General features: G+C 35.6%; 1 protein-coding gene across 14 annotated transcripts; it reads left to right on the top strand.

Moving 5' to 3' along the window:
- Positions 1–1,974: 1,974 nt before the first annotated feature.
- On the top strand, positions 1,975–12,960 carry LOC142617352 (uncharacterized). 14 transcript variants are annotated; one of them, XM_075790165.1, is made up of 5 exons: positions 1,975–5,031; positions 5,881–5,955; positions 6,363–6,539; positions 10,511–11,307; positions 12,475–12,960. In XM_075790165.1, the coding sequence occupies exon 1, from the start codon at positions 2,091–2,093 to the stop codon at positions 4,839–4,841; it is 2,751 nt and encodes a 916-aa protein (XP_075646280.1). In that variant the 5' UTR covers positions 1,975–2,090; the 3' UTR covers positions 4,842–5,031; positions 5,881–5,955; positions 6,363–6,539; positions 10,511–11,307; positions 12,475–12,960. The 14 variants fall into 14 exon arrangements, with proteins under 14 accessions (XP_075646280.1, XP_075646276.1, XP_075646277.1 ...); XM_075790161.1 differs by having other exon boundaries at positions 1,975–5,020; XM_075790162.1 differs by having other exon boundaries at positions 1,975–5,020; positions 5,881–5,950.
- Positions 12,961–13,071: the final 111 nt, after the last annotated feature.

Genomic DNA, 13,071 nt, shown 5'->3' on the forward strand with positions numbered 1-13,071 from the left:
TTGGTTGGTCTTCCATGACGGATTGTAGAAAAATGTGAGAGTAACTCGGTTGCAAACTCACAAATCAGAAAGTTATGAAATTGGGTGTGCGATTAGGTGTGTCTTTAAAATTATTTATATATAAAAAAAATAAAAAATAAAAATAAAAAACATATAACCACCCATATGGATCAAACCTCCTTTGGGTTTGATTTTGAATTTTCCTTGGGCTTGGACCAAATTCAACCAAAAAAATACTAGGGACTTTTGTGTACTTTAACTAGTGTAGTTGTGTTTCTCAAAAAAAAAATAAAAATAAAAAACTAGTGTGGTTGCCCAGCTGGTGGCTTATGCTATCCTGGGCCCTGGGCTGTATCAGGCTAACAAACCCATTGAATGTTTATACGTTTAGTCGCTAAAATGGGCCTTGTCTGGAATGTTTTGGGTCTCATAGGTGAAGCCAGAAATAAAAGCCCAGAAATACACAGGTTTCGTTCTTCTATTTTAATAGAAGGATTCAAGGGCTTGGCCAACAATATCATGCCCAAACTTCTTCTTAAATATGCTTTTAAAAAAAAATAAATTAAAGTATAGTAGGATTTGAGCTTATTACTTTTGTTTCAACGCAACAATTGATTAATGTTACAGGCAAAATTCAAATTCAAATCCCTTATTTCAAGACAAAAAAAAAAAAAAAAAATTTATGAATAGAGCTAATTGAAACATATTGCTTTTAAATAGTTAAGAATTTCTTCCTCCTTTTTTTTTTTTTTTTTTTTTTGAGAAACGAATTCATTCCGACTATTCTCTTTTAATAAAATAGTTCAAAAGAGCATGGCCAATCATATCCTATCCAAACTTCTTAAATATTGCTTTTAAAAATGATTAGTGGATAATAAGTAACTCAACTAGGAAAGTTTTTTGTTATCAAACAAAAAATTTAAGATTTAAATCTCGTCTACACAAAAAGTTAATTGGTATCTTAACATAATAATAAAGAGCAATTATCATAATCACAGGTTAAAAACATCCATTCCTTTTTATTTATTTGATTTCTCCTTGTATAGAGTCAAGCTAAAACATTGTATGAGTGGTTTTTAATAGGTGAATCTCAAATCTAGTCCTAATTTGACTATAAAATATTTTATCAATTAAGGATAGAAGATGTATCAGTTAAACTAATTTAAAATCTATACATATAAGTTCTAAACAAACTACAAAAAACAAAAAAACAAAAATCCTATTGTAAGTGCACAATTTGTACCCCACACCTATACATATACTACTATATTTTAAGTACGAAAGCTATGTTTGACCTTAACTTTCTTCTTATAAAGCATGTTAATGTATATATATATATATATATATATATATATATATATATATATATATATATTTTTTTTTTTTTGTTATATAGATAACTTATCAAGTGTCTTGTAACTCAATCATATAATTAACACTAAAAAAAAATCGTATAAACTCTTCTCCTTAGATAGAATCAAGAATTGAACCACTCCATTGATATAAAATATATAATGATCAAATTATATATAAAGAAAATGAATAAAAATACAATATGAAATATAATTATCAAATTATATATATAAATAAAGAAAAATTGTAAAATGAGTTATGATAATTACAAACCCTGTGTACAAGATACACAATTGAAATTGTTTTTCAAAAAACGATTTCATTATTTTATAATTATAAGTGAAATCATGTTTTAAAATTTTCAGTGGTATCTCTCGTGTGCACTATGTAACTATCATCATTCTTTAGAGTGGAGTTTGTGGTATGATACATCATTGTATTAGAATCATATTCTCTCTTGAGCATGTGTTTGTTGCTAAAAAAAATAATTAATAATAATTTCAACTTGTGTAAAATAATAAAGAGTCATTGCAGTATCCATTAATAGAGGGTTAATTTTGTATTTTTTCCACAAAAAAAAAAAAAAATTATGAGAACTCGGTCTTTTTCCATACCGAAAAGGAGGCATGTGGAGTCTTGGTAGCCTTCAATGCCGTTAGGTACTTTGAGAATGAAATCCTCAAGCCCCAACACAAACACAAACACCACAACCTCATGACCTTCTTCCACCGCCCAAAATGTTAAAGCCCCATTGTTTACTCAAAAACCCATCTCCCATTCACCTCCAAACCCTTCTCTCTCAATTGGGTTTCCACTACTTTTCCTCAGAACCCATCAGCAATGGCTCCTCCGAACCCCCAAACTTGGTCTCCCAAATCTGCCACATCCTCACTGATCCCCAATGGGAAAAAAACCCACACCTCAAAACCTTAACCCCTAAACTCAAACCCCGCCACGTCTCCAAAATCCTCCAAATCCACAACAACACGCACTCCGTTTTGCGTTTCTTCTATTGGTTCTTTCAGAGGCATTTTCACAAACAGGACACGTGCTGTTTCGTGTCCATGATCGATAGGCTGTTGCGTGAGCGAAAATTTGAGCATGTGGACCATGTGAGGATACAAATGATCAAAGCTTGTCGAAATGAAGACGAGCTCAACAGGGCTATGTCGTATTTGAATGAGATAAGTGAAAATGGTTTTGGGTTTACTTTGTATAGCTTTAATACGCTTTTAATTCAATTGGGCAAGTTTGATATGATTGGTTTAGCACAAGATGTTTATACTAAAATGTTGAATAGTGGGATTACACCAAGTTTGATTACATTCAATACTATGATTAATATTTTGTGTAAGAAGGGTAAGGTTCAAGAGGCAGAGTTGGTTTTGAGTAAGATTTTTCAGTTTGATATGTGCCCGGATGTTTTTACGTATACGTCTTTCGTCCTTGGGCATTGTAGGAATGGTAACTTAAAGGCGGCATTTGAGGTTTTCGATAGGATGGTGAAGGAGGGGTGTGACCCGAATTCTGTTACGTATTCAACGCTTATTAATGGGCTATGCAATGATGGGAGGATAGACGAGGCGTTGGACATGATCGAAGGAATGATTGAGAAAGGGATTGAGCCGACTGTGTATACTTATACAGTACCAATTACTTCATTATGCGAGGCTGGGCGTGTGGATGAGGCAATTCAACTTGTGGGGAGCATGAGGAAGAGGGGTTGTGATCCAAATGTTCAGACATTTACAGCATTGATCAGTGGGTTGTCTCGAGCTGGGAAGCTTGAGATTGCAATTGGGCTATACCATAGGATGTTGAAAAATGGTTTGGTTCCAAATAAAGTAGCATTTAATTCTTTGATAAATGAATTGTGTGCTGGAGTAAGATTTGGTGTTGCTTTGACGATTTTTGAGTGGATGGAAGGTCATTATATGATGCCAAATGCCCTAACATACAATGTAATTATAAAGGGATTTTGCTTGATGGGTGATGTTGAGAAGGCAATGGTTCTTTTCAACAAAATGCTTAAAGCTGGTCCCTCTCCAACTGTGGTTACATATAACACACTCATCAATCAGTACCTTAAATTGGGAAACCTGAACAATGGTATGAGATTAATGGATTTGATGAAGGCGAATGGATGTGAACCAGACGAGTGGACTTATAGCAAACTTATTTCAGGGTTCTGCAAGGGTGGCAAGCTAGATTCTGCATCTACTCTTTTCCATGAAATGGTGGAACGGGGTATTAGTCCAAATCAGGTCAGTTACACTGCTATGATTGATGGATACTGTAAAGAGGGCAAGTTCGACATTGCCCTATCATTATTTGAGAAGATGGGGGAAAGTAGTTGCGGTCCAAGTATAGAACCCTACAATGCCATTATAAATGGGTTTTCCAAACTTAATTGCTTCTCTGAGGCCGAGAAGTTATGTAAGAAGGTGGTAGAGCAAGGATTGCTACCAAATGTCATTACCTACACATCTTTGATCGATGGCCTCTGTAGGAATGGTGGGACTGATCTTGCATTCAAGATCTTCCACGAAATGGAAAAAAGGAATTGCTCACCTAATTTGTACACATATAGTTCACTCATTTATGGGTTATGTCTAGAGGGAAAAGCTGATGATGCAGAGAGGTTACTAGAAGAAATGGAGAGGAAAGGATTAGTTCCTGATGTGGTGACCTTTACTGCACTTATTGATGGTTTTGTTATGCTGGGTAGACTAGATCATGCATTCTTACTTCTTCTGAAAATGGTTAATGTGAGTTGCAAACCCAATTTCCGAACTTACAGTGTCATGTTGAAGGGTTTGCAAAAGGAATGTCAGTTGCTCACAGAAAAGGTTGTTGCCCAACATGAAGCAGTGTACAGTTGCAGCTCACATGAGAGATATACCAACTTTGAAATATTATGTAGTCTCTTAACTAGAATGTTAGAGAATGGATGCGAACCAACTGTAGATACATACAGTACTCTAGTGAGAGGATTGTGTAGAGAAGGCAGACCATGGGAAGCAGATCAACTGGTGGAGAATATGAAGGAGAGAGGTTTATCTCCTAATCAAGAAATTAATGACTCTCTATTAGTTGCTCATTGCAAGAACTTAGAAGTGGACCATGCTCTGAAAATATTCGACTCGATGACAATTGGAGGCTTTATTCCCCGCTTACCAATCTACAAAGCACTTATTTGCGCTCTCTGCAGGGTAAGTCGGGTGGAAGAAGCTCAAACATTTTTTGAGAGCATGCTTGAGAAAGAATGGAATAAAGATGAGATTGTTTGGACAGTATTGGTTGATGGGTTATTGAAGGAAGGGCAGTCAGATCCATGCATGAAGCTTCTTCATGTTATGGAATCTAGAAATTACGTTCTCAATTTCCAGACATATTTAATCTTGTCTAGAGAATTGTCAAAATTAGACAAATCCATAGATACACATCAAATTGCTGACAAATTGAGAGTTTTAAGGGACATACATTGAGTTGAGATTCCTTTTATAAACTATCAAGATATAAAGATGCAGTGGACTCTCCAGAAAGACTTATGAGTGACTTTCAAATGGAATCCAGTAATCCACTGCAATAGATTACATTCTTTTTACACCTGGGAGGTGTAGATTAATTTTTGAGCCAGTCCCTTTACCACTCCATCATACAGTAGGTAAGCTGAAGGTGCTCATTCTAAATCCTTTTACCTTTTTGCATTACTCTTTATTTTATTTATTTATTTTTATTAGTGTTACTGCTTTGATTTTTTAATCTATTTAATGTTTTCATTACAGTTCTTTTCATTCCTTCCTCTCTCTAAGAAAGTTGATTTAAAATTTTTTGAGTTTGATTTTCCAATTACAAAAGAATGACATGATGAACAAGCTTCTGGAAGTGGTTGTATTAATCCATGAGCCACATTGTTAAATTTAATTGTCCTTGAGATAGATAACACATTTGTATTGCACTGGCCAATGTAGTCACATGCTTAAATTTAATTGAGGAAGCTAAGGTACAACACTAAAGGAATTGTCCCTAAGCATCGCCCTTATTGAAATAGGAACAAAGGCTTTGGTTTACAAAGATGTTGCAAAAGGTAGAAATATGTAGTTGTCCGCTTCATGAGGCGTGCAAAGATTTACCATTCACTATTACTGATTGTCATGTGTGGGTTAATGTAACCCTTGTCTTATCATTACTTTCACCAATTTTTTAATTATATATTATTGTTCTATTTTACTTTGGAATTCTAAGCTTTTGAAGGAAAGTTTATCTTTATTGTTTTGGGTACTCTTCCTGGATCCTTGCCAAGGCCTACGAAAATAATTGAAATGTTTGTGGCCCACAAACTTTAGCTGGAGACATCGAATATACTCTGACTGGTTGATCATTGTTAAAAAATATGTTCTTTTTATTGCCAATTTGACTAGTTGGTCATTGTGTGACATTCTTACACCATGCTTTTGCTGCCATTTCAAATGTGAGAGAACCAGGAGTTTAGGATTTGACATTCTTGGCACTGTATTTTTGCAGGATCAAGTGCTGCTGCTTGGATGCTGTGAATACACAGCTCACCACTTTTCCTAATAAATTATAACCACATGTGAGGTACACCTTATATGATACCTATATTTGAATTTTTGGCTGTTGTATACCTCAGAAATGTCAATTCAAGTTATTTTTTCATTGCAACCAATGGTTAATAAAATATACACACTCAGTAGTCTCTGCTGCCATTTTCCCTGCCTACCTTCTGATCATATTTATCATCATTTGCAGATAATTATTCTTTACACTTTTGAATATAGATAATTATTGAGAAGTAAAGATTGCTCCAAACAATTTCATATTATATTTTGCAATAGATTTTAGATCAAATTGATAAATGTCTGCTGTATAACTATTGTACATGAGGATGGAAATTGGTTAATGATGCACTTGATATACAATCTTACCCACACGGCGCCTTAGGGTTGCAACACTAAATGACCTAAATATTATTTTGCATCTTGAAGGTGTAACTATTACCAATACAATACTCCAACTATTCGGGTATGTTTGCTTAAACCACCAGAGAAATTTAAGTGGTGGAGTAAAAGGAGAAACAAGAATAAATTTGTTGATGATAACATTTGGCTCAAGAGAAGCTCTGGGATAAAATTTATCTACAGATGGATAATGCAGCAAAATAGGTATGCCACATAAACTTTCTATGGGGATTATGATATATATATATATATATATACATTTTTTCTTTTTTTGATAAGTAATAGGGATATATATTCAAAAGAAACACTGCCTTATGCAGAAAAGCATAAGGCAGAGAGAAAAATACTGAAAGAGAAGATAAAGAAAAGAGAAAAAAGAAAGGGAAAGGTGCTAAATACAAAGGAGAGAGCTAAGAAATATAAAGAGAGAGTCACTAGAGGTGATTCCCCAAGCCCTAGACCAGTCAAAAAGAGAGCCACTGAAAGAAGCCAACAATTGGTCATCCAAGCTTTCCAAGTCCTCAAACGCCCTCCAATTTCACTCCCTCCAAAGACACCACATTAAGCACAAAGGAGCTAAATTCCAAATGCTAGACGAATGTTTTCCGAGCCAATTCCACCAACCAGAGAGAGTATCTGCAACCGTTCTTGGCAAGACCCAAGAAATCCCAAAAGATCTAAACACCCAACTCCACAACCTATGAGCCTTACCACAATGAAGTAGCAAATAATCCGCCGTCTCCCCATTACAACGGCACATAATGCACCAGTAAACAAAATCCATCCCTTTACCCCTCAAATTATCACTTGTAAGGATCTTATCCCACACAGCAGTCCACACAAAGAAGGAGACACGCCAAGGAGCCTTAACCTTCCATACACCTTTCCAAGGAAAAATAATGGGCAATGGTCTTCTTAATTTATTGTAAAACGATCAGACACTCCATTCTTTGTCAACTTCCATCGCATACGATCTCCATTATCAGTGGGAGGTAGATTTGAACCCAATGTGCGGAGGAAATCATCCACATCACCCATTTCCCAATCGTTTGGTTTCCGAATAAAATGAACATTCCAGCTTCTCCGTTCCTCTATCCCCAACCGATCAAGAGAAGAGGCCACCGATGCCTCTTTATTGGAAGCCCTCCCATACACATTCGGATAAGTCAATTGAAGAGGAGACTCCCCACACCATTGATCTGTCCAAAGCTTAACTCTATCTCCCACCCCTACCTCAAACCAAATATTTTTGCTAAATTCCTCCCAACCCATTCGGATACTTCTCCACAAGCCACACCCGTGTACCCCTCTACCTAGCTTGGATGTCCATCCCCCCTACTCTTCCCCAAACTTTAGAGCTACAACCCTTCTCCAAAGCCTTGTCTTCTCGATCCCAAACCGCCATAACCACTTCCCTAGTAAGGCTTTATTAAAAATAGTTAATTTCCTTACCCCTAACCCACCATATTCCAAAGGTACACACACCTTGTCCCATCCCACCAAATGTGTCTTGGAATCCCCCCACAAGAAATCCCTTTGCAACCTCTCAATTTTATTGGTCACATGCGTAAGGATGGTAAAGAGAGATAAATAATATGTAGGAAGACTAGATAGAGTGCTTTTAAGTAACGTTAGTCTTCCACCTTTTGACAGTTTTCTTCAAGATAGGATTCCAAACAGTAGGGGACTTGTAGGGCGCCCCCAATGACATACCAAGATAGGTCATAGACAAAGACCCAATCCGGCAGCCCAAAATCTCTGCCAAAATATGGACATTAGGCACCTCCTCGATGAGAACCATCTCACTCTTTAGCGCATTAACCTTATAACCTGCCACTGCCTGGAAACAAAGAAGAAGCATCCGAACATGTAGAATCTGCTCCTTATCTGCATCGCAAAACAAACTCGTATCATCCGCAAACAAAAGATGCGAGACACAAACCCCTCCACCCCGACTACCTTCAGCTCTAAAACCTCGAAGCAAACCATATATATATATAATGGGTTCAAGTTACACTTAGTGTAACTTTTGTAAAGTTACAATTTATTTAGACTATAGATTTCTAAGAGATCTGATGTTAGAAAAAGTTCAAATGTCCATGTTGTCATTAAAAATTCATTGCTTGCCACATCAACTAGCAATTTTTTCTCTCTACGTTATTTATTACAACCTCCTTGTATGTTTAGAGAGAGAATCATTAGTATGCATAATCTAAAGTTTAGAAAGAGAGAAAGTATACCTATGAGAGAGAGAGAGAGAGAGAGAGAGAGAGAGAGAGAGAGAGAGAGAGAGAGAGACTATCATTTCAAGTAAAAAAATATAAAGATTAAAAAAAAAAAAAAAAAAAAGGAATAAGGCAAAGGAAGACAAGGGGATTACAAGGGTGGCAATTGAGATTTTTTTAGCACAAACAGGATCCTTCCAATTTGGTTCTATTTTATTTTTAATGTAAAAATGTTAGACCCACATCTAATCATTGATCTTCTTTTTGTTTTTTGTTTTATTTATTTATTTTTTTCTCTTTATAAGTTACTTGTGACTGCTGATTTTTATTGTAGCTGATATGCTTCATCTGTTTGTTGTATAAGTTAGGGATTAGTTTTTACAAGTAAGTACATCATGGATTCAATTGGCTTATCATGGTAGTGCTAGAGCTAAAGACCACTTTGAAGGAAAAGTTTGGATTATAAAAGAAGAGTTTGATCCTTTGTTTGAGGAAGAACAATCCAACCTGGAAACTGTATAATAGAATTTACTATCAAAGTTGAGGCAGTAATCCTTACGAATAGATTTTTTTTTGTGTGTTCGTGTGTGTGTTTTATTGCTCTTTCTCTAAACGTTGAGATTTTGCATAATATATTTTTTTTCTCCCTCCTAAACGTTTTAAGAGTTGTAAAAAATAAGGTAGAGAAAATAAAATGCTCTTCAATTTAGATAGCTGTTTGGGCAAGCAATAAATTTTTAATAATAAGATGGAAAGTTGAACTTTTATAACTATTGGATCTCTTAGAAATCAAAATTCTTACTATTGATAACCTTAAGAAGAGGGGGCTCATACTAGTGGTTTGGAGTTGTATGTGTTGGTGCTTTGGGGAAAGAGTGAATCATTTATTAATCCATTGTGATGTTGCTCATGCTCTTTGGAGTAGAATTTTCCGGTTATTTGGAATTCATTGGTGATGCCCTCCACTGTTGCTGAATTATTATTTGGTTGCAGAAATTGGTTTGGAAAACACTCGTTGGATGTATGGAATCTTGTGCCAGCTTGTTTGGTGTGATTAGTGTGGAAAGAACGGAATGGTCATATGTTTGAAGATGCCAAGAAAACTCTAGAACAGCTGCATTCTTTGTTGATCTATACCTAATTTGATTGGCTTAGGACGTGGGGTTATACATCTTGTAATTCTGTTTTTGATTTCTGAAACTCTTTAGGTTCTTCTCTATAACTGATTGTATATTTTAGTGCTTTGTGTTCATCATTTCGAACATAGAAAATTTTCAATAAAACTTAATACTTATTAAAAAAAAAAATCTCTTTTGTTACTCTGTCTCTCTCTCTCTCTCATAAGTTCTTATCTTCTCTCACGTCATTAATCCGTATATCTGCAGTGCAGTGCAGAGTAGCAGAAACCAAATGCCCCCAACTTTAATTGCTGAATGGTACAGTCTCTTTCAGCTCTCAGCATAATGCAAAAGAACAACAAAAGTGAAGTATTTATAACTTGAATCAAAAATAAAATAATGAAGCAAAACTAAAGTTTTGAAAATTTATATATTGAAGTTTTTTTTGGGGGGGGGGGTGTTTTGGTGTTATTTTTAACTTGGGTTCCGTAGTCATGTTTGCTTTTGTTTTATTTAACCGTCCCCCACCAGATGATGAGATAATCATGTAGCCAACCTCAAATATCAAGTGCTGGACAACAAACTGAACAGTACAAGAGAGAGAAAGAGCGTGTGTGTATGTGTGTCTCTCTGTTATGGGTTAAAGAGGAAAAAAATTGGGACTACTTTTTTTATCCCACTTTGATCATTGATTCCACTTGAGGATGTGTTGGGTTTATTTCTAATTTTGTTGATGGGATGGTTCTTTTTGGCTCTGGGAGGCAGAAAGAACCAGTTATAGGAAAAGGCCAATTTTTTTCTTTTCTCATTCATGATTCGCTCACATTCACAGGTTTGCCAAAATGACAACTGGATTTGGTTCAGCTTGTAGTTTGGTATGGTTATTTACTCTTTGTTCTGGCTTTTAAAGAGGTGTGCTTTTGAAGGGTGGCTTCAAATGTTGTGGAGAAAAGAAACTTGGTATTGGAAATTTGGAATTGAATCATTAAGTGGAAAAGTGCATTAGGGATTTAAAGAGGTGGAACCACTTTGTTTTCTTGGCATGCTGGATAATTGGAGCTGGGCTTGTTGAATAGGAACTGAGTTTCTTGCAATTCCGCCTCTTACTTGTGTATGCTTTGCCAAAGCATTGCTCTTGATGAATTTGGTGACTTGTGCTTGTTGAAGAATTTGGTGAGTTTTCAACCATATGTTACTCTCTTTTGGAACTTTCTCTAGGAGGCTTGATTTTGATAACTTGTTCTGCTGGAGCTGGGGGTTTTCTCAAAGCTTTCAAGGCTCTTTGTGAAAATAAAGAGGTGGGTTTTGGTTAGGATGTCTCTAAATTGCAAGCTTTCTGGCTTTAATGGTAGATTATCAACCTGTTCCAAGTTGAAGGAGGCAAAGGAACCTTTACATGGGCCTATTTCTGTCAGAAAATGGAGAAGAAGGCCTCTGTTTTTTTGTCTTTTAGTTTTTGTTGCTCTAGGAAGCATTGGGTTCTCTTAAGTTTTAATCATGGAACTTTATGGGGGAAGGATAAGGCTCCAAACTCTTGTAAAGAAAAAGCTCAAATCTTGCTACAACATTTTCAATGTTAGCAAGAACCAGCTTCATGCTTTAACTTCCCCATTATCTGAATCAGATCAGGTACTGTGTTTATAGTTCTTAAATTCATCTTTAATAGCTCTGGAAAATTACTGTTTTAGTCTTGACTGTTTCATCATAGCTTGAATTGTCTTTTGCTTTGCTTTAAATACAAATTTTGTATTTGTAGAACCTGCTTTGCAGCCAACGTATGGTCTCTGAGTTAATCACATTTTGATTGGACTATAGTGAAAATGGGAGTACTTATAAAAAGAAGAGATGCAGAAAAACGTTTTGAAATGGACTGTGGTGAAAAACTTGGTCAGAAATGATAGGTGGACTAGGCATGCAGGGAGGCTTGAAGCTGAAAATGCAATTTTAATACAGTGACCAGTTTTGCTCTTGTGATTATTGTTTTCTATGTAGTTGAATAATTGAGTGGCAAAAAGATCACACTCGTGAAATCGAATTAGGTTAAGTACGTTATGGAAATATTTTCAACTGCTTTGTGACTGAAAAAGATTATATTTGTTTTAAAGAAAATATCTCACATAGGTACACTATATTAGGACTGATAAAGATTGATTAGGCAGAAGATCAACAAAGATATCTATGTTGGAGAAGCACATATGTGACATATCTCTATGATTACATGTTATGAGCAGATACATTATGAGGCTTTAGTTTTTAAACCATTGATCACAATGTATGATAGATCTCTCCATTGAACTGGCTTTTACATGTAATTTCTTTCTTCTAATTTGATATACAGTTTAAAGAATCTATGTGCACAAAGTGCCTGAGACCATCTATCAAGTTACATGTTAGTGAAAAGGATACATAGTTTCGTTGTTATTGTCTGCCTATTTTTTTTTTTAGAAAGAATGAGTAGAGGGGGGCAACTAGTGTAGCTTTCCTACTTGGGCATGACCATAGTAGCACTCTATTCATTTCTAGGCGAGACTCCATACTCCCAATTTGTGTGAGAAACTCACTTATTTTTTAGATTGACCATTTGGGATGGAGATGAGATATAAGGAGTATCAATACACAACTAGTTATTTAAGGCTAGAATCCCAGTTCTGAGACTTGTTGGCCCGGTATCTTACCAACTAGGCCACCCAAATGTTGGTATTTTTTGCCTAATTATTATTATTGTTTTATTATTACTATTGTTGTTATTGTTATTATTATTTTTTTCAGTTCCTCTAACTAGTTAATGTATTACAGACGACATCCCTCCAGTGTACCAAAGAATTAGGATCCAAAATGCAGTTAAGTGATAGCATTGCCTGTACCCTGTGCGTGACATGTTCAGAGATGCAGGAGTTTCACAAGCAGCATACATGGGTTGTATACAATGATGAACCAAGGGACCAATGCCCAGTTCGATGAGAACATCTACAGGACGCTTAGCCTGTCAATTGTTGATGACAACCATGTACCATTTTGTCTTGCGATATTAAGTTCCATCAATTCCGGCTAATCATCAGATTTGTGAAAAGGTTATGAATTTTCATGCATGTACCAAGGGACTACAGGTGGGGTTGGGGGGAGAGATAGTTTAGGGTAGGTTTGGTTTAGAGCCCCATTCATACATCATGAGACATTGAGATGTTTCAACCTCTACTCTGAGTTATGAGCTATACCGTGAACATTGTGCATTAAATATGAAAGTTTGAACAAGAGCTTTACATGCCCTATTGAATACTCTCATATCATAATACCTCTTAACTTTAGCAAATGAGTAAATATTTACTTTTCTGTTACTTTTTAAGTAATTGATTTTTCATATATACCAACTAAACCAAATTAATTAAGAAATCA

This window comes from Castanea sativa, chromosome 11, assembly GCF_040712315.1.
Source record: "Castanea sativa cultivar Marrone di Chiusa Pesio chromosome 11, ASM4071231v1".
NCBI classification, from domain to species: Eukaryota; Viridiplantae; Streptophyta; class Magnoliopsida; order Fagales; family Fagaceae; genus Castanea; species Castanea sativa.